Raw genomic sequence first — 24,205 nt, forward strand, 5'->3', positions numbered from 1 at the left:
GTGCAATGTTGGCACTGTCCGATTTATAAGTCTACTATAATAGTATTATAAGCCTGCATGAGATCAATATGGAGAATCCAGGCTGGTCTTCTTTATTAGTATGACATATGGTCAATATTGTTACTCGCATGCCAGCTTTCATTGTTCATCCCCTGCTAGTTGACCTTTATTGAAAACTCTGTATCCCCCCACCCCCGCCACCCCCATCAGTATTGCTAACCCCCTCTCTTGCGTACTGATCAATATTGCAAATCCTGCTTGATGGCCCTTACCCCTAAACCCATCGCAGGACCATTTGTACTAATTCTGGTTGATGCTATTACTCTGTGAGGAGCATTGATTTGGGTCTTAGCAGCCAGCGCACATGAGAAAAATATGCATCAAATGCAGAGCTAAGCATCCTTAGAATAGTAATGCTTGCTTGCAAACGGATCCTATACCTTTTCTAACTTCGGGAATACATTCATAGTAATCCATGGTTTGTGAACATTTCTTTTCATTGGGCAGAATATTTTGCAGGGCTGTGCAGGGGAAATCTGCTGAGACTGTTCCCAGGCATTCTACCACAAGCATACTTAAGCATCTGTGCATGGGGCATTGTCTCCGAATGTACCTTTGCCCATCCCAAAAATGCTAGATATTATTTTCATAAGATTAGTGTGTGTGGCTACTGGCCGATAATTTAGAGATTCTGAAGTCTGGAAGTGTATTGGTGTGTGATATTTGGAGTGCATCTCTTACTAAAATGTGCGCTCTGTGATTGTGACAGTATAGATACAGTGACATTGTTGCACTGTGTTTATTGAGGATATGAAAACCTGTCTTTTTTTTTTTTGTTGTTGTTTTTTTGCAAACTAGGAGTGCACTGTTGGGGCAGGAAGGGAAGGTGTTATGCAGCCAGGCTCCCCTATGTCCGACTGGAAGCTGTAAGCATTATAAGCACTTCGTATAATTGCAAACATTGGTCCCATAGAGAGTCCTAGGTTCTTAGGTTTATTCATATTGGAGTATACTTTGGTTATACCCTTGGTTTCTTGTACATCGTTGGCAGTGTCTAAAAGGCTGTGTGTGGGTCCGTGGCAAGGTGTACGCTTGTACAAGTGCATTTGTATTTGCTCAAGGAAAGCAGAACTACCAGAGAATGGGGGGAAAGTATTAGGAACAAAGAAATGGGGGTGGGTGGGTCTCGGGTGGCGGGGACCCCCCCAAAAACAATGAAACATGAATGTTATTTTGGAATTTGTTATTATGGTATTCGTTACTATGGTATTGATTATTTTGGATTGTTATAATCACATGTAACCCTATAAAACTACTTTAGTATTCCACTTCCAGTTCTATAGCAAAACACGTAAGAAACGACAAGACTACATACCTATGCATAATTTGAATTACAAGGATTCAATCCAAACATACACAAAATAATAAATTCACTAGGAGGCCACTGGTCACACAACTGAATTAAGTACACCGAACAGCTGTTAATACTTAATAAAACGGAACAGAACAAAATATAGCAATGGACATGGAACATGCATATACATGCACCACAATGAAAGACATCTGTTAATTCCTTTTAACCAGAGACACATGTCCAGAATATGCTTAATCATTTTATCAAATTATTGTACGCCGCCCCCCCCCTCATCAAGGCCAACAGAACAGAAAAATGGGAATTCTGAGTCTCTTCATGCAGGTGTCCTAGTTCTTTTAAAGAAAATAAACAAAGAAGAAACTAGAAAATCTGCATTACTCGCTTACAACTAACCCCCGACACTGTCTCCCAAATAATCAAAAGTACATTTAACTTTTACGAATGAGTACTTTATCTTCCATAAGAAGGGTTGCAGGGACCACATCAGAAGCAAAATTGCACACTGCAAGGCAGGAAGTACTTCAAGTGTCTAAATGATCGAAAAATCTAACCCTGTGCTGAACATGCTCTGCAACGACACCCAAATACACATGCCCACTAACCAGAAATCTGGGGCATTTTGATTGTCAGCAAAATAGACTTTCTGCCTACCAAATGTAGAATCACAAATATTTGTATCCTTGCACAGAAGCTGCTAATGCAGCAATGTTACCAGCCGGTTACATGTGATTATAACTAATCCAAAATAACGAATACCATCATAACGAATACCATAATAACGAATTCCAAAATAACAAATTAATTTTACATTGTTTTTGTGGGGTGGGGGGGGGGGGGGGGAGGGCGCAATGCCCCTGCTTTTTTTTTTAATTTATTTATTTTTTTGTTTTTTTTTTTTGGTTCCCAATACTTTTCCCCTCCCCCAAAACCACTATCCCCACTCCCAACCCCTTTTTTAAAAGTTTTTTTTCCGATTCATTATTTTGGAATTCGTTATTATAGGTTCGGTATAATGGTATAAATTATTTTGGTATTGGTTCTAATCACTGCATACCGCATTTGTATGTGTGTGCATATATGTTTGTGTGCTGGTACACACACATAAAATACAGATTTGTTTTGAGGTGAATTATATCCAAGTAAATATATAGTACCATATCTTTCAGATATTTGTAATTTCTTTTTGGGTGGACCTGGGACTCAGCATCAGCTAGTGAAATTCTATTCCTAAACTGCTAGTCTGACTCGAGCTGTTGTATCCACATCTTGACAGATGCTTGCAGTGTTTAATTGACACTGTGAAAATAGAAATTGTACTGTGGTTGTACAAACTGATTGTGCAATTCGTACCGAAGATTGGTGTTTTGCAAACTAGTGTAATGCAGGAGTTTCATACTAGGGAGGCACTGTAATCATACACATTGGAAATGCAGTGCCCTGCAAACTGGCTGTACACTGTGATTGCAATGCATGCTCTTTTTGGGGTAGTTGGTACAAATAGGCTGGATTTATTTTTCATGTGTCCTAATTTGGAGTGCAGACCGTTTTATCCTGCTTTGGGCAGCATTTGATTTGGAAAATCTCGAATGTCGTTGATTTTGGAGAAATTGGTACTGCTTTGTTGAATATTTGATTTTTATATTTGTGGCCACTGAAAGGCCGACTCATGGTTCATAAATGCTGATATTCATTTTGGGCCATGATGGGGGGAGGATGATGATGCTGGCCTAACTTGCCTCGAGATTGGGAGGAGAGAGGGATGATGTGCATTAAGTGGCCTACTTGGGTGTAGGGTGTTGGGTTGCACGAGAAACCTGAACCCGTTAGATCAGTTTCATTTTGGGAGTTGCCCTGCTGCCTAGAGCGTTGATCTGTATATGCCAACATGTAGCTAGTAAACTGTTCTAGGTCTGGGCCTGTAAACCCCTGGGCATACCTCTGCTGGTTCTTTGTGACTTTTCACTTGAGAGAAAGATCGGTCTTGCCTGCATTCGGTGAAACTCCATTCTGCCGGCCAAAACAGAAGGATATTTAACATGCCATTGAAATGTATGCAGTTAAAATGGAAAGACAGTTTGACGCTGTTGGTCTTGCAGAGTCAATCGCAGAGCCCATCTCTTTTCTCGCATGTGCTCCTGCAAAAGCCAAACACCTTAAGTCTTACACAATTATGCTTTGACTGAGACCGTGGTCCCCACAGGTAGCGACATCTCACGCGATCTGTGAAAACGAATCCAAGATGTTAATTTTGATGTGTCTGCTAGCCAGTGCCCTGTAGTCCAAATAGAGCCCAACAACCAGACACAAATACATAATGTACGCACTTGTATGCCGCAGGCCCCTTCTTATGGGAGAATGAAAGGGAGGCAATAGGACCGCCGTATGTGGGAGTCGGGAGGTCATAGAGCTCGGTATAGAATAGAGTGTGGCGATGCAGCAAGGAAGAAAAGTGGAGATATATCGAAGCAGAAGTGAAGGAGAGCTGTACCATGGTGAAGGAAGAAGAAAGAGGAGCAGAGGTGGGAGACAGTTGAGAGCAAAAAAGGAAGAAAGAGGGATGCGAGAGGAAAGAAGAGCCAATGCGATGGAGAGTGGAACAAAAGCACAGATGGGAAAGGGAAAACAGAGCAAAGAAAGAGGAGGTACAGAGACGAGAGAAGCGAGTAGAGGAGGTAGAGAAAAAACAGAAAAGTCGGAGGGGGTGGTAGAGGAGAAATCAAGGGTACTGGAGGATGCAGAGGAAAAAGAGGAGAGTTGAGGAGGCAGAAGTAAGAGCTAAAGCTGAGAACTGAGAGAAAATAGACTAATGGATATGGAGGAAAGATGAGAGCACAAAGATGCAGAGATCAGGCAAACAGGAGGTGGTATGAAAAGAGAAAAGAGCAAAGGAGGAAGGGAAGAGGAAAATAAAATGTGTACAGCAGAACAGCAGTGGGAAAGGGAGGAGGAAAAGGGAAATAGAAAGAAGGGCAAACCAAAGGGCCTAGGGCATGGGGCTAAAGCATATGGGTGCATGAGAAGGAGTCCCTAGATCCTTGGTCCTAGTCAAATCAATGGAGTTGTGTAAAGGCCTCATGACATTCCTGACTGGCTGAGAAACCAGCTACAACAGTGCTTTTCTGGTAATCTGGTTAACCCTGACAACAATGTGGGTCCTACAATTTTGGAAGAGCCCGACACCCAACCCCTGTGCAGACAACACAAGGTGTAGTGGTGCCAGGTCATTGAAGGACTGAGGAGCACGGTCCTAAACAGAAGTTGATTACGTTGTACCTACCTTGTACGTCACCAGGCTGCTCCTTCCAACCCAATCCCTTGATTAGTTGTTTTTGTACAAAGTAAAGAACCGCAATATCTATTTTTTGGCTTTGTTGTCTGTTGATCCTTTGGCTACGACACCCCTCTATTACTGACGTCTGTAAGTACAAGGCCACTTCAGTATATTTATCATGCAAGAGAAAGAACCCCATCTGTCCCGTGTAGGTGGATTTCATGTTGACTGACTGGGCATCTGGGAGGAGGTGTATGGTAATCCGAGGGACCTGTAGCCTTATACTGTTATGCCCCCACATCATCTAAATGCTCATGAAGTGGCTTGTGTGTTTCTGCAACGCCTAGGGAGATTTAGAACAACGGGTAGAAAAAGCGAGTAGGGCCAAAAGTAATGTGTGACAGCCATCCTTGATGCTACGCCCTTGCAGATAGATCACTGATCCAGCTGAGCATGAAAGTTTGGTTGAGAGGAGGGTTGGAGTGTTCCATATGTGTTAGGTTCACTTTGCGATCAAAGCAATATTTACTTTTTCACTTCAGATATCATCCGAAATATCCGTGATCCAGAAAAGCCGAATACTTTGGAGGAGCTGGACGTGGTGACTGAGGATTGTGTCACTGTGCAAGATTTGGGCGAGGAGGAATACCTGGTTATCATCCACTTTACACCAACTGTGCCCCATTGCTCTCTAGCAACACTCATTGGTACGTCCTTGGGCTGCTGCAAATAGTTTTTTTTTTTTTTTTAATGTCTTTTGCAAGTCTGTTTTATACTGATTTTTCCAAATGGGCTTACAATTTGAACGTGGTGGATCACACTACCATGACTGTGTTACTGCATTCTGGTTGGGTTAGTTACCTCCTCCTGACTGCCCTATACCCTCATCTCTGCCTGTACTCTCAGCCTTTCCCTGTTATGTATTAACTTAAGTTGCCTTTGTACCCTCCTTCACCCTCTTACTCTCACTTCCTTACCTTAACTACAGGGCCTTGCATTTGAATTGAATATCAAACTTGGGTGTATTTTGCATTTGAATTGAAAGTCAAACTTGGGTGGGGTTTGCATTTAACTTTGCCCACTGATTGTAACCTGCTGGCCCAGTGACTGTTCCATAACGCTGTACTAGCATTCTTCTTCCTCTGGCTCCTCTCTTCCCACTCATGGCGCTTTTTGTTTCTCCCATTTATTCAAACTGCTTCTCTATCAACTACCCTTCCCTTCTCACCAAGTCTGGAAAGAAGAAGTTTAAACAGGATATCTTGGCCTCTAACCCTGGTCTCCCTATCGCTGATTCCAGCCCCTCTTCCAGACAGACCCTCACTGACATCCTCTTTGTCGTTCCTTCGCCAGATCTATGGACCCTGCATATGATCTCTCTGCTCTGTACTATCTCCTCCTCTCCCATAAACGGTGGTACTCGTTGGGAAGTCCGCATGGCTTCTATTGACTCTTCCAGAGTCATCCTTAATGTCTACCTCAATGGCACTATCATGGTCCAAGGTCCTCAGGCCAATCTCCTCCTCTTCGATAGGCGCGTCCCTCGCCTTATCAACTTCCTCTCATCTCCGGTTGTCCCTTCCACTCATTCCTTGGTTGCCTTGCCCGCTCCTCCCTTCTCTGCCCCACTTTAGGCTATATCCACCCCTCTGCAGGGCGTACCCCTTCCCGGAAAGGTCTTTAAGGCTGGCAACCTTCTGCATCTTGCCACTCAACTCTTGCTCTGTGAAACACTCCTCTGACATCGGCCACCTCCTCGAAGAACTGGACCTTGATGTCTTTGGTCTTATCGAGACATGGTTCACGGCCAGCTCTGTCACGAGTTTTGACACTCTCCTCCCTGATGGCTACAAGAGCCTCTCTGCACCCAGATCCACCCGGCCCGGTGATGGTGTAGCCCTGATCTTTCCTGAGTGGATTGGCCTGGTGGTGGTGTAGCCCTGATCTTTCCTGAGTGGATTCCTGTCACTATCATTCCCACTCAGATCTACCACTCTTTCGAATACCTTGTCTGCAGGCTCTCAATCTCTCCTAGCCACTCTTACTGTTGCTACACTCTATCGGCCCCCTGGTCAAATCACCTCTTTTCTCTGAGTGGGCTGACCTCTCCTCCTCTCTCCTGACCTCAACCACTCAACTCCTCTTCCTTGATGACCTTAAAATCCACCTTGATTCTCCCTGTCCCTCATATTTGCTCTTTCGCAACCTATGCAATCAATTCCCCCTCTCTCTCTATCCTCCCCTCCGGCCCGACGCATTCGGCCGGTCACACACTTGATGTCTTGATCTCCTCTGGCCTCCCCCTCTCGATCCCTCTGACCACTCCTTTCTCATGGAGTGACCATTGCCTCCTCTACTCTCATCTCTCACTCTCTTCCGCCAAGCCTACCCCTACACTGCCGCCTACCTTCTCGGACATCCGGCCCATGAAGCGCGTGTCAGTTGATGCTTTCGCTGCCACCTTCTCTCCCCCACCCCCCGCCCCCTCCTCTGGCTGACTCACACCCTGACACAGCCCTATCCTTTCTCTATTCGTCTATTGCTGATACCCTTGATGCTCTTGCCCCTGTCATCCGGATCCGCTTGAAGTCCAAAGCCAAGTGCAATTCTTGGTATGACTCTGACCTAGCTACACTTAAACGTAAGTGAAGGGCGGCTGAGAGGAAATGGGGGACGACTTGTTCATCCTCTGACGAGCTGGACTTTCGCCTGCTCCAAAGGCAATACCGACTGTCTTCGCCAAGAAGAGAGTCCACATTCAAGTCCGTGTCTATGCGGCATTGAACCACTCGGCCGAACTCTTTAAAATCTGCCAGGAGCTGGCCAACCCTGCTGCAGTCTGTACCCCTCCTGTTGCCTCCCAGGCCCTTTGCAATGACCTTGCCTCTCACTTTATCTCAAAAACCCAGGACATCCGGTCCATCCTCTCCTCCCCTTCCTCTCCTCTTCCCTCTCCATATGTGCTTGCTGACTCTCCCTCGCTTCCCCCCATCCGCTTTCTCCCCCTTTCCTCTTTTCACCCCCGATGAGGTTGCTAGACAAGTCTGATCTGTGAAAGCCTCATCAAAACAGGTCCATCCCTGTTCCTCTAAAACCATCAAGGACCACATTGATACCCTCGCTCCGGCCCTTGCTGATTTTTGCAACCACTCCTTTGCCTCAGGTTCTTTCCCCTCCCCCTGAGATACTCCCTTGTGCACCATCATCTTAAGAAACCCACAGCTGATCCTTCTTGTCCGGCTAACTATCGTCCAATCTCCATTACTCCCTTTCTGGGCAAACTCCTGGAAAAGCTGGCCATCTCCCAGCTTAACCTCCATTCTGATTCTGTTGGCTGTCTTCATGATCACCAGTCTGGCTTCAGAGCTGCCAGAAGCACGGAAACTGCTCTCCTGAACATCTGTTAAGATATTCTCTCCAACCTTGACTCAAACATTCCCGCTGTCCTCCTCCTACTTGATCTCGCCTCTGCCTTTGACACGGTCAACCATACCATCCTGCTCAACCATTTCCGTGATAACCTGGCTATCACTGACCAGGCTCTGGCCTGGCTGACCTCTTTCCTCTCTGATAGACCCTCCCAGGTAATACTCGGGTCCTTCCTATCATCAATCTCCCTCTCTTCTGTGGTGTTCCCCAGGGGTCTAATCTCTCGCCCTGGCTTTTCAACCAGCACCTGGCAAGTCTCGGCCACTGCATTGCCATTTTCTGCTCAAATTTCCAGTGCTACGGTGGCGACACTCAACTCATTTTCAGGCTGCCCTCGGCCACCTCCTCTCCCTCTCTCATCTCTCATTCAAGACTGGTGTTCCGCCAATGATCTTTGTCTGAATGCCAGCAAGACTGAGATCCTCCTCATTGGCATACCTTCTCCATCCTTTCCCCTCACTCTCTGTCCGGCCTCCCTTGGCTCTCCTCCTACCCCCACCTCTGAGGCTAAGAACCTCGAGGTCATCTTTGATTCCACACTTTCCTTCTTCGCCCATGTCTCAGATGTCTCTAAAAAAATCTAACTTCCTACTGCACCTCCTCAGAGGTACTCTGCCCTTCCTCTCCTTCCCCTGGAAGCTCACTGTCTCCCAAGCTCTGGTTCTCTGTAGGTTGGACTATTGTAACAGCCTCTTTCTTAACCTACCTGCCTCTACTTTCCGCCCTCTGCAACTAATCCAGAACAGGACTGTCAGACTTGTCCTTGGCCTCAAGCCCTGGGATCGTATCTCTCCAGCTCTGAAATCTCTACATTGGCTCCCAGTGGATGCAAGGATTGAATTCAAAACCCTCTGCATTGTCCACAAGGCTTTCTGAGGCCTGGGTCCAGAATACCTTCAGCTATCCCTCCGCAAATACCTCCCCTCTCGAGCTCTTCGCTCCTCTACCTCTAACTCCCTCAGGCTCAGTCATTTTTCAAAGAAACAAGTTGGGGTTAGATCTCTGTCTTTGGCTGGGGCCCTCCCTCTGGAACAGCCTCCCTGCCACTCTAAAACTTGAGGAGAACCATCTCCAGTTCCGGAAGCACCTCAAGACCTTCCTCTTTGCTTCTGCCTTTGCCCCCCCCCCTCTCCTCTGCTGATCTGTACTCACATGGCACTGTGCAACTGGCCACCCTCTGTCCTTCGGGCCCAGGTTCCTGCTCACCCTGCCACCCTCCTGCACTGCCTCTGGGCCACCCCTTGCACTGGGGTCTGTATCTGTACCCATACAGCCCCCCCTTTTTTTTCTCTTCCTGCACTTATCTGACCTACCCCGTCTACTGTCTTAAACTCGGCACTGGCCACTTTCTGGCAGCACCACCCCTTTTGTCGCTTTTATCTATTATTACTTAATATGTTCTCCTTTTGCTCTGCACTTGCCATCTCTTCCCACCTCCTGGCACTTTTTCCCCCCTCCCCTTCCCCATACACTTGCACGTTCTCAATGTCACTGGGCCTAGTAAGATCGTTGTTTTGTTCTCCCCTGTTCCCCTCCCTTGCCTTGTTGCGCTCTGAAACACTTGTGTATGGGCGCGATAAAAATACAATTTCAATTTCTTAAAGCCTGTATATTTGTCAGCTGCCCGAACATCCAGTCTGTCTAGCCCCTTGTTCAATGAAAAATATGTTTAATGAGATTGTTTCTTGGATTCCAAACTAAGGTTGTTGTAATGAGGAGCTGTTATTTGAAGAGAACAAGCCATGTTATTAATGGTCCTTCTTCTTGCTCACATCTCTATATGTTCAAGGCTTTTGGAGCAGATTGCTCCTTCATATACATAATTTGGCTTTTTGAAATCCTGTTTAATGCTGGCCTTTCCGTTTTTAATGTGTGCACCCTCCAGGGATTGATGATTTTGATAGCCATATAATGAACATCTAGCCAACCATTTATGCCCAAGTATGCGAAAGCCAAACCTATAGTAGTTGCTGGTTTATCACCTCCACCCCTACCCAGTGCCCTGGTCCATTGACAGATAGTAGGTCTACGCCCAACTAGTGGTTTTCTACTCTTCACCCAAGATTTAGTCCTAGCTGCTAATTCCTCATCTGCCTCTAAAAAATAGTTCTCTGGGGCATGGAGACAAGGTTGCACTGTTAGGGAAAATAATATGAGAGAGGGAGGACTATTCTGTCAGGTTCTTCTCCATGGAGTCTGACTTCCAGAGATTGTGCCACTCTTCCTGCCCTTGTGCCACTCTTCCTCCCCCATTCCAGTATCATGGCGTATAAAAACTTGATCTATTCCTTTGTCTGCCCTAATATTAAATTCCTACAAGACCCCAAGCATCAGTTCCCCTTGAAAGATTCGAGTGCCTTCAAATCCTCGAAAGAGGCCATGGTATATTGGCACAACGAAATTGTTATTGGCCTCCTCTCAGACAATCGGAATGTTTAGAGTGCAGTAAGTAGATACTGGTAGTGACTGCATTCTGAACATTCGGTCTTCAGAAGCAGACGGGGAAACAATGCAATTTCCAGGGCAAGACACCTTCTCTCTGGCAAGACATTTATTTTGCAGCAACATGGTATTTAACAAATGAAAGATAAAGATAAAACATTGGAAAATGCTTTCGCTATAGAGAAACAGTTTACTTTTACATGACAACTAATGCATGCTCATGTTAACGGTATCCAGTTCAACCAAGTTGCAATTAAAATGCTTAATTTATGAAGACAACCATGTTGTTTAAATACTACAAAATAGAAATACATTTAATTTACTAACTCAGTTTGTCTGTTTATATTACTCACTCTTAAAGCACAATTGTTTACTTAGGCACAAAAACTCCAAAACATGTATTGCTACTACCACCATGTGTTAATAGCCTTGTAGACCTTGGAAATATATATTAATATAAGTAAAACATGGGCAACTACCTACAGGTCAGACAAATAGTTTAAAGATAAACCCAAGTATTATAAAAATGAAAACAAAAATCCAAATCCTTAATGACTTTCTGTACAAGTATTGGACAGAATATTACAGTAATACTTTCAGGTGCTTTTTAGACAGTTTTAGACAGTTTTAGATAATGACATGTTTGTCCATAAGAATGAATGGGACGAAGTTAATGGGCTGCTCCATGTTATTATATTTCTTTTGTAAACAGAATTGTAGGTTGTGTTACCAAAGGTCCAGGGGGCTACAGGGGAGGCAACCTGCGACCTGTCAAGGACGAAGGTCCCTGCCAGAAGACCTGTGTGAGAAACCTGAAGTTCTTCTCCCAGGTAGACCTCGGGAATCCCTTATTCGGGTGGCATGGGAAGGGCTGGTGCTCTCAGTTCCAAACCCTGGGGGTGGACGAGTGAGGGAGAATCACTTGGGTTGGGGAGCCCGGGTTTATGCTTGGAGGAATGCCCCAGGTGAGACGCGGTATTCTACCAGGGGCGAGGTACCTGAAGATTTGTTTGGTTATTCCACCTCTTCCTTCCTGCCATCCAAAGAAGCTCCCTATAAATAAAATCCAACCACCCCTACACCTCTGGTAAACCAATTAGGAGCCCAAACCCTGCTACACTCAAAAACCAGAACTTCCAGAATCCTTGTTTTCCTGATTTGCACCCCAAAACTCCCCATCCTTCTCCACGTCCCTCTTATTATGACAAAACACTACTGTTCTCACAATCCCCCCTGTATTCACGATAATAATCTGGGTCATTCGTGTTTGTTTCACAAATCCTACCAATCTCACCCTTTAGAGTTTTCCAAACCCCCTACCTTTTGAGACACGAACACAGTCACGCATCACAAAAGACGGAGAAAAACTAGAGCCGTTTACCTGACATTTCCCACCACAAATGTCAGGCAAAGGTAGGCAATTGACCAGAATCACACACACTGACTGCCCTTTCCCTTCCCCACAGGGATAAAAGGTTGCGCACAAGAGCAAAAGACGAGCAAGGCAGACTGCACAACGAGAGAACTAACTCAGCAAGGCAGTTCAAGAGGAGGAGAAAGATGGCACAAATCGAGAGGGTGACAAGGGGAGAAGTAATCTTGTCCTTTCCGAGCCCAGCCTGTGAAACCTCAGCGGAAGTAATCGTAAGACCGCTCACAATAGCCAGCGTCTGTTGCAGCAGATGTCACCGGTACACGGGGCCCTCCTCTGCTGATAGCCAAGCCGGGGAGAGACGCTTGCCACTGTGGTATCGACCTTGACTCCAGAGACCAGCAAAGCCAAGCGGTTCATCGCAGACGGCGAGTCGAGGAGAGAGCCAATAAGAAACCAAACTGTGTTGAACAAAAGTAGCAAACTGCTAATTGAAGAAAGTAAAAAGAACTATTAATATGAGAGGGAAAAACCAGCTACAGAGGAGTCGGGCACCACGTGGGTGCTCCCTGAGGAACCTGTTGTTGAAACTACCGTTAACAGAAGGCCTTGGGAAAGGCGAGAAAAGGGTCAAGGTGGTCATACAGGGGTCCACTAAAATCCTCTGTACAGTCAAAAGTCTTTGACTGACAGATGATTGTGAAGCTAAGGGAAGTGAATCCCACATCGTAAGAGCTGTTTAAGAAACTGTGATTGACAAAGTTGGCAAGAGTGAACCCAATAAAAGGATGCCGATTAAGAAGGGGACTAAGCCAAAATTCCCAATGAATAGTGTGTTAGTGAACCCAGCAGAGGGTCGTCCACAATGAACTGTTTAAAAGGACATTAAGATTTATGAATGTTACAGATGAGATTGTGCTGAAAGCCATAGTGAACCCGACAGAGGGAAGCAAACATCTGAGGGGGATCCAGGTTGAGAGGGATCTGAGCCCGGAAGAGGGGGATCCAGGGGGTGAGAAGCCATCACCTTCTGACACGTGAAGTACCACAGAGAAAGCTTTTGAATACAAGCCAGCATGAGCCCGGCGGAGGGAGGCTGACATTCGAGGGGGGCTGAGCCGGGAAGAGGGGGAGCCAGAGGTGAAGAATTATCACCCCAAGTACAAACAAGTAAGAACTTTTGTATTATGATTTTGAGCTCATCAAGCCCCCGGAAGCAAGAAACGTAATTACCGAAGGCTCGGATAGTAGCAAGAACTTTTATGGATCTGAGCCCAGAACAGGGGTATCCAGGGGTGAAAGAAATCACCCGACGTGCAAGAAAAAAGGAACTTTTTGTTTATTATTTTGAAGCCATCAGGTCCTCGGAGGCAAGAGACATTTTGTAGAAAAGAGACTTAACCACTGAAGGCCCTGATAGCTGAGACCGGAACTTGTTAGCTCGTGCTGGGAAAGGGTGAACCTTGTCCCGTGCTCAAAATGTTGGGAAGGGAGACCCGACTACCGCATCCTGACTAATTATTTGTGAACGCTTCTTTCTTTCTTTTGAACCTTAGCCCACATTCTTTGTTTGTATTTAGCGTAATTGGCAATAGGTTTTTCTTAGTCTAGCCCCTTTTATTATGACAAGACTTCACTAGGACTGCGTTATTATTTGATGGTTGTAGCTTGCTCCCATCTTAGATTTAGGTTTAGATTAGGCATTTTCCCAACCTGCATATACAGTTTAATAAACACCCTTGAACTGTGATCACTTGTGTCTGTCTTTACTGTTGCCACCATGAGTTCCTCACTGCTCCAAACCCTGGTTCGACGATGGCATGGAAAAAGGTTGTATAGACAGAACCAAGCCCCACTGCAGTGACTGCCCAGGTCCTGGGTAGATAGAGGACTTGGCGAAAGACCAGAAATGTGCGGGAATTTGTAAGACTCCCCCCAGGATGTGACCCATGCTGATGAAAAAAAGTTGAACAGGCAGAGGTGTTGCATGTACAGCGGCCAGTTCAATAGTTGTGATTTTGATCACAAAGCTGGTCCCTAATGCAGGCAGAACAGCTGGGGATATCTGGGTGGAGAATAGCCCAGTTGAGAGCAGCTGGATGAATGCTTCAAGCTGACCCACAAAGAGCTGGACTCGACAGAAGAAGCAGCAGCCCAATAATTCGCAATTGACTTTGTCCTCATTGAGCATTCTGGGACCTGTTTTACAATGAGCTTTAAGACAGGATGCAGGAGGGTCCCACGAGAATGTGCATCTATAGAGATCCATGCCAAGATGTCCCTAGATGGAACAGGTACCTTTGAACAACACCACTAGTTTCCAGCATGCTTGAGGGCAGTATCACAGGTCCAGGACTCCTTTAGGTGAGCACACCAGGCTACAGGCTTGGATGGTGAAAAGCAGTAAGCAGGATTCCCTTAGCTGGAAGAGGAGTAGAGTTTTTTTCCCCCGGAGACTCTGGACTGAATACCACAGCTACAACAGGGAGTCTTCAACAAAGTCTAAACCGTTCAGCATGAGCTAGTTACAGGTAGGTTCTGGTGAATGGCTCCAATGATCACTGTCACCAGTGATTCCATCAGTGATGTCATCAGGGATGTAATCTGTGATGTGATCATTGTGGTCATTGGCTGCACAACAGGGGGTGCGAAGTTAAGGTGGCTTTAGCTGAATTTTTTTGAAGTGCAGGGGTTTTGTTATTCGATACATTTTGTCCTTTGGCTGTACCCACTGTATGTTTTTAAACACTACCAGACCACTAGCCATGGCATTTAGACGTGCCCACTCTATATTTTAAAACACTTGCAACCCATCGATCAAAGACGTTCATCAATCACAGACTGCTTTTGACCTGTTTTGACAGTGGTATTATGTATAAAAGATGGCAGGTTTTGAGAACTCACAATTATTTTGGGCGATGGGCTGGGAGATTTAATTGTTTGCCAAGGATCTTACACTTTGGTTAAGCAGAGTGCTACAAGCCCCTTGTTTTATGTCCGGTCTCTTGGTGACTGTTGCGATACATCCCACGACCCCAACTAACCATATTTAAGCAGCATGGAAAAGGAAAAAAATGACTGGCTGCAAGAATAACGTATGCACAGATACTTTTGCCTAGATAGCGCAAATCAAAAGCTTGCACCCATGAATATATACACAGCAAGTGAACATATATCTTAAAGTGAAATATACAAATGTAGGTAAATTGACCTTCCCTTTAGAAGAAAGTATGCAAAAGAAAATAGTATTGGACTTTAAAAACAAGTAATGAACACGAGAAAAATAACTTGAGGAAATGTTCTAATAAGGTTGGCAAAGTATAAAAGGTGCTCACCTGTTAAACCCAGCAATTGGTAGTGGAAAATTCCCATGTAAAACAAAATCCCAATACTAGACAAGTGTTTGTGGTCTTGTGGCTAAGCGTATCACTGGGAACATGACAACCTGAGTAAAATCCTTTTAGCCAAATTCTTGAGCAAGCTTGCCAACCTCCAAAAAACCAAGGGTTTACGTCCGGCCTCTGAATAAATGTTACTTTCCACGCACATGTGTCCTTTACTTGTGCCATGAGTAGCAGCCACACACGGGGGGGGGGGGGAATGACTGCACCAGTGTCAGGATTGACAACCTCTCTTCCCACAACCTGGGCAAATACTCATGTCTTACTTGCCCTCCCATTATTTCCCTTCTTCACCCCCATGTCTGGCTTTCAACAATACTCTGGTGTATAAAGATAATTTGCAAAGTACACATACCATAGTGTCACTCAAATGTATAAATCCTTATAGAACTGTATTAGGCAAGAAAGTGTACAATTGCATTATTACACCCATCTAGAGTAGGAGTCTACAAATACCATAATGTAATTCAGCAAAAGGCAAACAAATGGTCTAGGATCTTTAAACCATGTTGGGTAATTATATACAAAATGCTATTCTAGTTAGCCTCACACCTGCAAGCTGGATTTGCAATTCTCCATGTATTTACAGCTCCATACCCAGAGATACCTACTCTTTTCATGTGTGCAGCTTTAGAGTGCAATACTTGCAAAGACTGACAGCAGCATGTTTTGACAAACAATAATGCGGATGCTATGTGTTTTCTTAGTGTGTTATGAGATATTTAAAACTAAGAAAACAACAATATCTGGAACTGGACTGTCTCCCATCCGTGCATTAACTGAAGCAGACCCTGCTTAGCTTCTAAGCAAGGAAGGGACCATGTTGTTCTAAGTGGTCTTATAATTTGGGCTCCTTTATTAGACAACAGGACCTGATGGGGCCGGCCGCTTCCTCACTTTGAAACTAAGCAGGGTCAGTCCTGGTTACTGCATGCATGGGGGAGCCGGATGCCTATAATGGCCAGTGATTTTTCACCCCTGACTTCACTGTAGCTGTACACATATTTAAAAAAAAAAAAAAAACCTTTTGTTTCTATAGCCGCAGATACAGAACTACAGATGCCCTTGCTTTCTGTAGTCGTTATAGCTGTGAATATCGGAAAAACGGATGGAAAACAAAATGCTTCCCTGCAGCCCAGGGCCACACCAAGTGTCCCTCCGTGCCTGCTCCCCACACACTCATCACCTCCTCTGCCCTCTCCCATTTCCCCCACTACACACACTGTTTCCGTGATGGGTTTGCTTTGAGATGTCAGCTATTCACAGCTATTTTGTCTGATAGCCGAGGTTACAGAAATGCTTTGTGTTGCAAACTCAGTCCCTAGACCCCTCCAGCTCCCAAATTTCACTTGCTGACCGCTTACTCCCCCTCGTCCCACAAGCCCCCCACCTCCTAGACTGATGGCATGTGCCTGCGTTTTGACCTGCATAAGCCTTTTTTCGTGCATTTTATTGTCCTATAGCCACGGCTATCTCTCGCATCGAGAACAAAAAAAATGGATGCTGTTTTATTTACAAAAATCCAGTTTCCCAGCAATCTAGTTTGAATAAGGGGTGTCCCTTTTTTCCATCAAATCTTTTTTTTAAACTACTGGACGGAATAACCCCAAACCACACATGGATCGCTAGTCAACGCTTCGTGCCAAAGTTCATTCGGACTTGGTCCAAATCCGTCCAGCGGTTGGGGCTGTGCGTTGGATCCAAAATGTACTTTTTTTGGCTATGGGCAAATGAATGGGGACTAGGCTGCAACTTTTCTTTTTTTTTTCTTAATTTTTTTTAGCAGAACTTTTCCAAATAGTGCAGCTTCATGGTGCGTGTGTTGGGGGGTGGAGGGGGGGGGGGGTGGTTACGTCCCTAATTGTCTTCAGAATTCTGGCCAAATCTGTCGCACAAGTCAAAAGTTAATAGCAATTCATTTTGTGGGGTTTCCTATAGGAGTGCGACTCGCCTTTCCCATTGACAAAACTGCACAGAGAAAGGCTTAAAAGAAAATGGGCAGGCCATAGTCCTGACAAATGCCTTGAAGTCACTTTGTTCCTGCTCAGAGAGCAAGTGGCTACCAACACAGTCCAAACGTTGCAGAGTAATGGAGCAAAAATAAAGTTGTGAACATCAGACCTGACCTTAAAAGCTAGAATGAAGTAGTGTGACATCAATGCGGGATACGAGCGGGTGTTGTGAGGGGGATGAAATTAGCGGGGAGGGCACCGAATCCTTTTTTGGTGATATTTTCCCCATACCCATCTGTTGTGGGTCCTGGTGGTGTTTGTCTTTTATTCTCAGCAAACTGTTCAGGGTTTCCCCTTGTCTTGTTTGCGTAAGGCAATGCTTGTAAGTTGTAGTAGGGAATGAGCATAGGTGCCCCTTGAAAATACTGAGCTTGGGACTTTTGAGCTCGGGGTGACTGGGTGAAGGCAGTTGGCCTACTATGTTGTGGACTGTATCGGTTATTTCCAGTATGGACAATGAGCCCATCCTAGGGGGCAGGATGTGTGTAGGCGGCGGAGAACCTATGTCCCTTGCCTGAGTAGGACGAGACCGGAAACTGCTAAATTCATCGTCCTGACCGGAAGCCGATGTTCACGTGATACTTGGAAGATATAAGAATGAGTGCTGAGTCTCATGACAATCTAAAATGTCTTTTGTTATGTAGGAGGCGGGAATTGCATGCCTGAATGCCGATGTAGGCCTCTCCGAAGATATGGATTGTTTCTTGCAAGAAATCACGAAAACATTTGCCTACTCATCCACTGAGAACTAAACTGGCTGTGTTTTTCCAATTTCATTGACTCAGATCTTTCACACAATATGGTACATCATTGGATGTTGCGCTGTCTTCACTTGAAAACCCCTCATGTGCATGGAGAATGTTAGAGTGGATTTCTAAACTGTGGAGTTCACCCTTGTTGGAAAACAGGGATTACTTCTGGGAGCTTAAGCCACACCAATCAAGGCAATGTGGAGACTGATCAAGATTTGGTCTCGGGAGAGGCGAGTGTGGTTAGGGTCCACAATGAGTCCACACAGTGAAACACCAAGGATTATACTTGGACAGTTAGTTAGAAAAATATGCTATTTATTATAGGCCCGTAACACATGAAAAATGAATATTTTGTATGTAAAGTATCACACAACACTATCTATGATAGAATATATATATATATATATAGTGACTGCATTCTTTTTTCACCATTTTGTGTGTGCTTGTTCTTTCCTGGTCCTTATGCCGTCCTGGGTGTGGGGTTGTCCTGGTTTGATTTTTATCTTTGGCGGGAATCCTTTATGAAGCCCGCCGAGCCTCCAGAGTGTCTGTGAAGATGGGAAACGCAGGAGGAGTCTAACTTCTCAGCTCTTTGTCTTCTTGCTTGCCTGCCTGGAACCAGTCCTAACTGGGAGGCTGGTTGTCCAGAAAGGGCAGCCACCCCCCAAAGTTTGAATGTAGCATGTTTTCTGATTAGATAGGCTGCTGGATAAATGGCCTAGATCTGGAAGCTGTAGACAAGTCAACCACTGGAGCTGAATCCGTTGATGAAGAGAAGATGCCTGTAGCTGATTCCAGCGACCAGAGATGCTTGCTGTGTAACTGCTGCCTATGCTGACCCTTTCTCCCAGGTGACAGAGGAATCCGGAAGATGACGACTCCGACCCTTGGACTGGTGAGACCAATCAGCCTTAACAAGACCGACATTTCGAGCCATCTCACAACGAGCTGTGACCTTCCTGTGCTGCAAACCCCCAATACCCCGGGACCTCGCTGCTGAGTGTTGTACATTGTCTTCTGAAGTACAACCCTCTCTGAAACTTCGGTGGACTCCGGCTGGACCTACAGAAGCGGAATTGCACTTCTTGAAGTCCCCTCACCAGAGTGCTAGACCATGAAAGTGAGGCAAATCGATCAGACGACAAGTTAAGATCGAGAGGGGCGTGTAATGAGCAGCATAGCGACTTCCACAGGAAACATACCTGCGACCCCTACAGTGGGGAGAAGCCGGCAGAAATGTACAATGACAGCCATGTAAGAGGGGAGAAGTTACAACCATGCACTGGCAGTGCCTGCGGGAGAGGAATAGAGAGATCACTGCGGATTGGCTGCGAAAAGGTGGAGAAGAGTGGCCCTTGCACTGACAGCACTCACAGTGGAGGGAGAAGATGCGACACAGCTTCTGAGGTAAGGCCCTAGCCTTCCTAGCAGATATCATGCTGCATACAAGGCGGTCAGGGTTCGAATCCCCCCCACACACCCTCACAGCAGTGTAGAAAACATGTTTGCTGATAAAATAAAATAAATATCCCCCTAGTCCGTAATACAGCAGTAGATCTATAAAAGGGGGGATAGTAAGAACATAAGAGAGAGAGAGAAAAGAAGTAAACCTCTCAATTACTAATGATCCTAATGGAAATTTGAATCAGCCAGTGGGAACAAGAGCAACAATGGAGGACCAGATAGGGAACACCTTGCCTAAACCAATCTGAAGGCAGCAGGAAGAGGAAAGGCAAAGTATGAAAGGTAGCCCCTTCAGTTCCAGGCTGTCGGTGTTAGGGTGAGCATTTTGGAGGCTACATGGGGAGATGAAAAGGAGTCGTTCCTAGAAACGAGACTACTTTCCTGGGGGAAACCAACATGGAGACCTGCTTGAGAGGAGACCCTGTTGTGCCCTGACTGGTCCTAGTGGAGGAAGAATTGAAGTACGCCCTGCAAGCTAGAGAGACTCTGCCAGAGAGGCCAGGTGATCCAGAGACCCTGCCAGGAGGAGGAAAGCGGAGGGGGCGAGTCCAGTTTGAGCATTGCCAAAGTGGCTAATCCCATCCTCCTTTCGAGTGCCCAAGAGAACAAAGATCTCAGAACTGCATTTTTAAAGCCAACGTTGAAAAAACATGGTGTTAAGACCATTTACAAAGCTATGAATCTTTGTAAATCGATATTTAATAAGGTATATTTTAGCGGTTACAATGTATCTATAGAGCCTGGCTTTGCAAGAAATTGCGAGTAATTGACCCCTTAGAATGATACTATAGCAGTTGTCTCCTCCTCTTCTTGGTTCAACTGATAATACTGTATATATTTTATTATCTATGAATTGTGCTTTGTGATTTATATGGGAAGTGAATGTATTGATTTATCTTTTTATAGATGTGCTATAATTATATGTGAAATAAAGTTTTGAATGAAAATGCATTCTCCCTCCTAGATTTACTCCAATGTAGTGTATTTTCTACTTATAGGTGGCGTTTTAGTGCCACCTAATAGTGAAAACGAAAAATATAAATCTAACATAGGGTGAGTTATGTTTTCTTCCTTGGTGGTTTTAAATAAGAATCTTATGTTTTAATGATATCCTGTTATACTTGATTTCTTGGGGAAGCTTCTTTAAACCTTAACTTTAACATTTTATTTCCCATGTTTGTAACCTTCACGTTTTTCTAACTTGTTTTCAATTTCTTTTGGCGTAGGCATATGTCCTGCCCCACATCAGGGATTTGGATACGGTGATCCACAATTTGCAGTTCATTTCTTTAGCAATGGGATGTGTAGCTCAGCAGTATGTTAGAGACAATAACTTTAATGGTTCTAGCATGTTCATATGATGGACACATTCTTCCAAGTAATCCTATTACATTAACATTGTAATGGATTCTGCACTGCCACAGAGGTTTGGGAATGAATGGGGTACCTTCCAGTTCTAGGTGTTGTCTCATTCTATATTCAGATTCTATAATTGTTTTTAAACTGACAGGCATAATTCTGGAATAATTGGAACATGCTGTCGTTTTTGTCTCTAACAGGTCTTTGTTTGCGGGTTAAACTTCAGAGATGCTTACCCTTCAAACACAAGGTAAGCAATCTGTTTACCTGGATCACAATGTGTATTCAGTTGGGTCCTTCCTGTATCCTGTCCCCTGCACGTCCATCGAATGCCCATCCATAGATGTAATTACTTGATTCTGAACTTTCCACTTGAGTCACATAAACCATCTGCATTGACCACACTGATCGGATTGCCGAATTCAAATATCTGTCTCAAGAGCATACTTGACCGTACTGACAGGCCGTAAATCCTGGCATCCTGTGGTTTCACTGTCCTCTTAAAGTTGTAGGTTTGGTCAAGTTTGATCATATGCAAGTGTTTATATATGGGTGGGTAGAGGTATGCAGGGTTGCGAGCAGGCCGTAGAGGTATTGCATGGAGGGGACCCCACCATTACAAAATAATAAAGTTTAAAATGTCACAATCAAACTAACTTGGCCAAACTTGCCACTTTTAAAAGGATCTTGAGTAAACCACATAGAACATCATTGGTAAGCCCTGGGAGAAGTGACCAGTTACAAACCCTAGGTCACTTTTGGCAGGGTGTGTTAGGCTGACCTTGGGATGCCCCTGCTTGCAATCTCCAGTCGAACATCATAGGAAACCCCTGGTAGGAGCATTGTTCTTCCCAAACTAGAATATGCCCAGCACTGTGCATGTGATTTCACTTAAACCCTAGGGAGCTCAGCAGGAGTACCTTGTTACCAACCCAAGTAGTTGGAAATCACCTTTTGAAGTGATTTGGAGGCAGTTTTCTTGCTAAGTGGTCCTTTACATGGTCGTTAAAAACTGGACTAAATATATGCTAAGGAATTACCCTTTAGGTGATGAAGATATATCTATAACTGAAGGTAGAAGAGGCATAGATCTTAGAATTCTCGCTACAACTGAGAAATTCATGGTTAGATGCACACGTGGGATACATTTTAAAGTGAGTCTGATCAAGGTACATCTAAAAACGAGGATGCACCTTTGGTTGAAATTTTTGACTCCAAATTGTGGAGATCTTGCTAAGGAAGGTAGAGCTACCTATTCCTGAAGTATAGTAATCGTAAATTCACGAAATGCGTTGAGCTAAGTAAACTATCAGAATCTCAAGGCATCCAACACATATGTATATTATCATCAGAATATGTCGCTAGTATGTCTATTATCGATGATACATATACTTGGCTGGCTCATCTAAATTTGAAGATTGATGGATAAATGTATTTTTCTTGCAATAAACTTGATATAACGTCTGGACTGTTAAAATAATTTTCTGTTGATGTTTGTATTTGATTTGTTTTCCTATAAACATATATATATAGAAGTGTTTTTGGGAATGTGTTAAGCAGTTTAATAATGTGAGTTCTAGCTGCTCCAAATAATTATAATATATTTACCCACGAGAATAGTGTGTCTTTGTGTGCTATTGATTACGCTAATGTTTTCAGTGTAACATTGTTATTAGTATTTACATTAGGTCCGGGCTGAGGAATGATTAATACCAGCACTGTTAATGTGCCAGTGAATATTTAATACTTTTGGTATATTATTGATCTGTCTGTTTAATTGTATGTGTAGCCTTCACATTCTTATCAACCGAAGGGAGCCGCCTATCGGCTTTGGAGAGCCACTACAGGAATTGTATTCATCTCACCCGAGGAAAGGGATGTCGGTATTATCAGACACTATTCTGCAGAGCCTTTAGGAAGAGTCACAGGCTACACACTTAAGGGGGGGTTCTGCCAGAGCATCACGCTAGCCAACCTAGGGGCACCTGGCAAATGTAATGTAACAATAGTAGGGTATCTTTGGTAGGATCATAATACTGCAAACTCTAGATCACCTATGACATAACTATCAGACTTCACCCTAGGATGGCCCTTGGAGGAATGTCATTAGCCACACTGGGATGACAGGAGGGCCAATCGGAGAACACAAATAAATGGACCTGCTCCTTAACCCATAGACAATGCTTTGTATATCACGAAACAAACTATAGGGCATGTCTGTTGGGATGAATTAATTATTCAATTTAAGAAAAAATGTTATTCACTTGTGGGTTAAATTAATGAACTAGTATAACTGACATCATAGTTATCCGGCAATGTGATTACGGCAAATAGTAATTTCATTTCAAAAGACATTTTAAAAAGAGGGGATCTCAAAATGCAAATATGATGACTTTAATGGTAAAATTGATCAAGTTTAAAAATCCAAATGAAGTGCATTATAGCATAATCAGTTAAAATCCTCAAAAACATTAGGTGGAATAGTACAGAGAATTGAAAATAAATCTAAGGAAATGGTAAATAAGCAAAAAGCAAATAAGAGGGAATGCAGTCAACTAGCGAGATGATGTGCCCTGTCATTTGGCCACGTCTTTGCAGTGCTGTGTAGTCAGTTTCGATGATGGATCTTATTATTTACATATGTCTTCTTCAGGACCAAATTGTTTTGTACAATCTAAGGCTCAATAATTTAGAAAGAGGAAATCCCTAGATTATTCAGGAGTGTATGGGAGGGCAGTGATACTAACACAAATTACAACTATTTCAAGAGTATCCGCACAGAATGAATTGCCATCTGTGCACATTTTTCAAAATGAAGATCTGATGTTATTCAGGCTTTTTTGATAAAAATGAATTGCCAGAAGGAACAAAAGCCAAGTGGATGCATGTTAAAATCAATTGGAACTTGCAGCTCTAAAATGAATCCTCATGAGTTGGGCTTGAGGTATTTTGATTTACCATTTTTGTACTAATCAGCAGTTTTCTTAACGATTGTTGGTAGCATTGTTTATGTAATTTTGAAAAATTGATGCATGGTTTTCTGGTTCTTAACTGACAAGTGCTGAATCTAGCGTCTAGCATAAACTGTGAGTTTAAAACTAATTCTGAGAATTATAGGAGTTGTTATAAGTTAGGGAACGTGCCTTGCTGACTCTTTCTTTTGTTATGGGAAACACCATATGTTTAGCTTTTTTTGCGTTGCCTAAAAAGTTAAACTACTTGCGAATTCGTAGATGCGTAGGGTGATGTGTCCCTCATCTGAATCAACAGTCTGTTCAGCGTTGCATATGTGCATCACGCACGAGCGGATTTCTGAACGCAGAGGTTT

The 24,205-nt window shown here is 44.2% G+C and overlaps 1 protein-coding gene across 2 annotated transcripts in view; it reads left to right on the top strand.

Annotated features, from left to right (window-relative positions):
* CIAO2A (cytosolic iron-sulfur assembly component 2A) overlaps positions 1 to 24,205 on the top strand; it is a 203,333-nt gene that overhangs the window by 59,729 nt on the left and 119,399 nt on the right. For both annotated transcript variants that reach the window (XM_069624203.1, XM_069624202.1), the window contains exons 2-3: positions 5,189 to 5,353; positions 21,078 to 21,127. In XM_069624203.1, coding sequence (XP_069480304.1) covers positions 5,189 to 5,353; positions 21,078 to 21,127 — 215 coding nt within the window. The remainder of the gene's footprint in view (positions 1 to 5,188; positions 5,354 to 21,077; positions 21,128 to 24,205) is intronic.

This window comes from Ambystoma mexicanum, chromosome 11 (genome assembly GCF_040938575.1).
Source record: "Ambystoma mexicanum isolate Mex_15411 chromosome 11, UKY_AmexF1_1, whole genome shotgun sequence".
NCBI classification, from domain to species: domain Eukaryota; kingdom Metazoa; phylum Chordata; class Amphibia; order Caudata; family Ambystomatidae; genus Ambystoma; species Ambystoma mexicanum.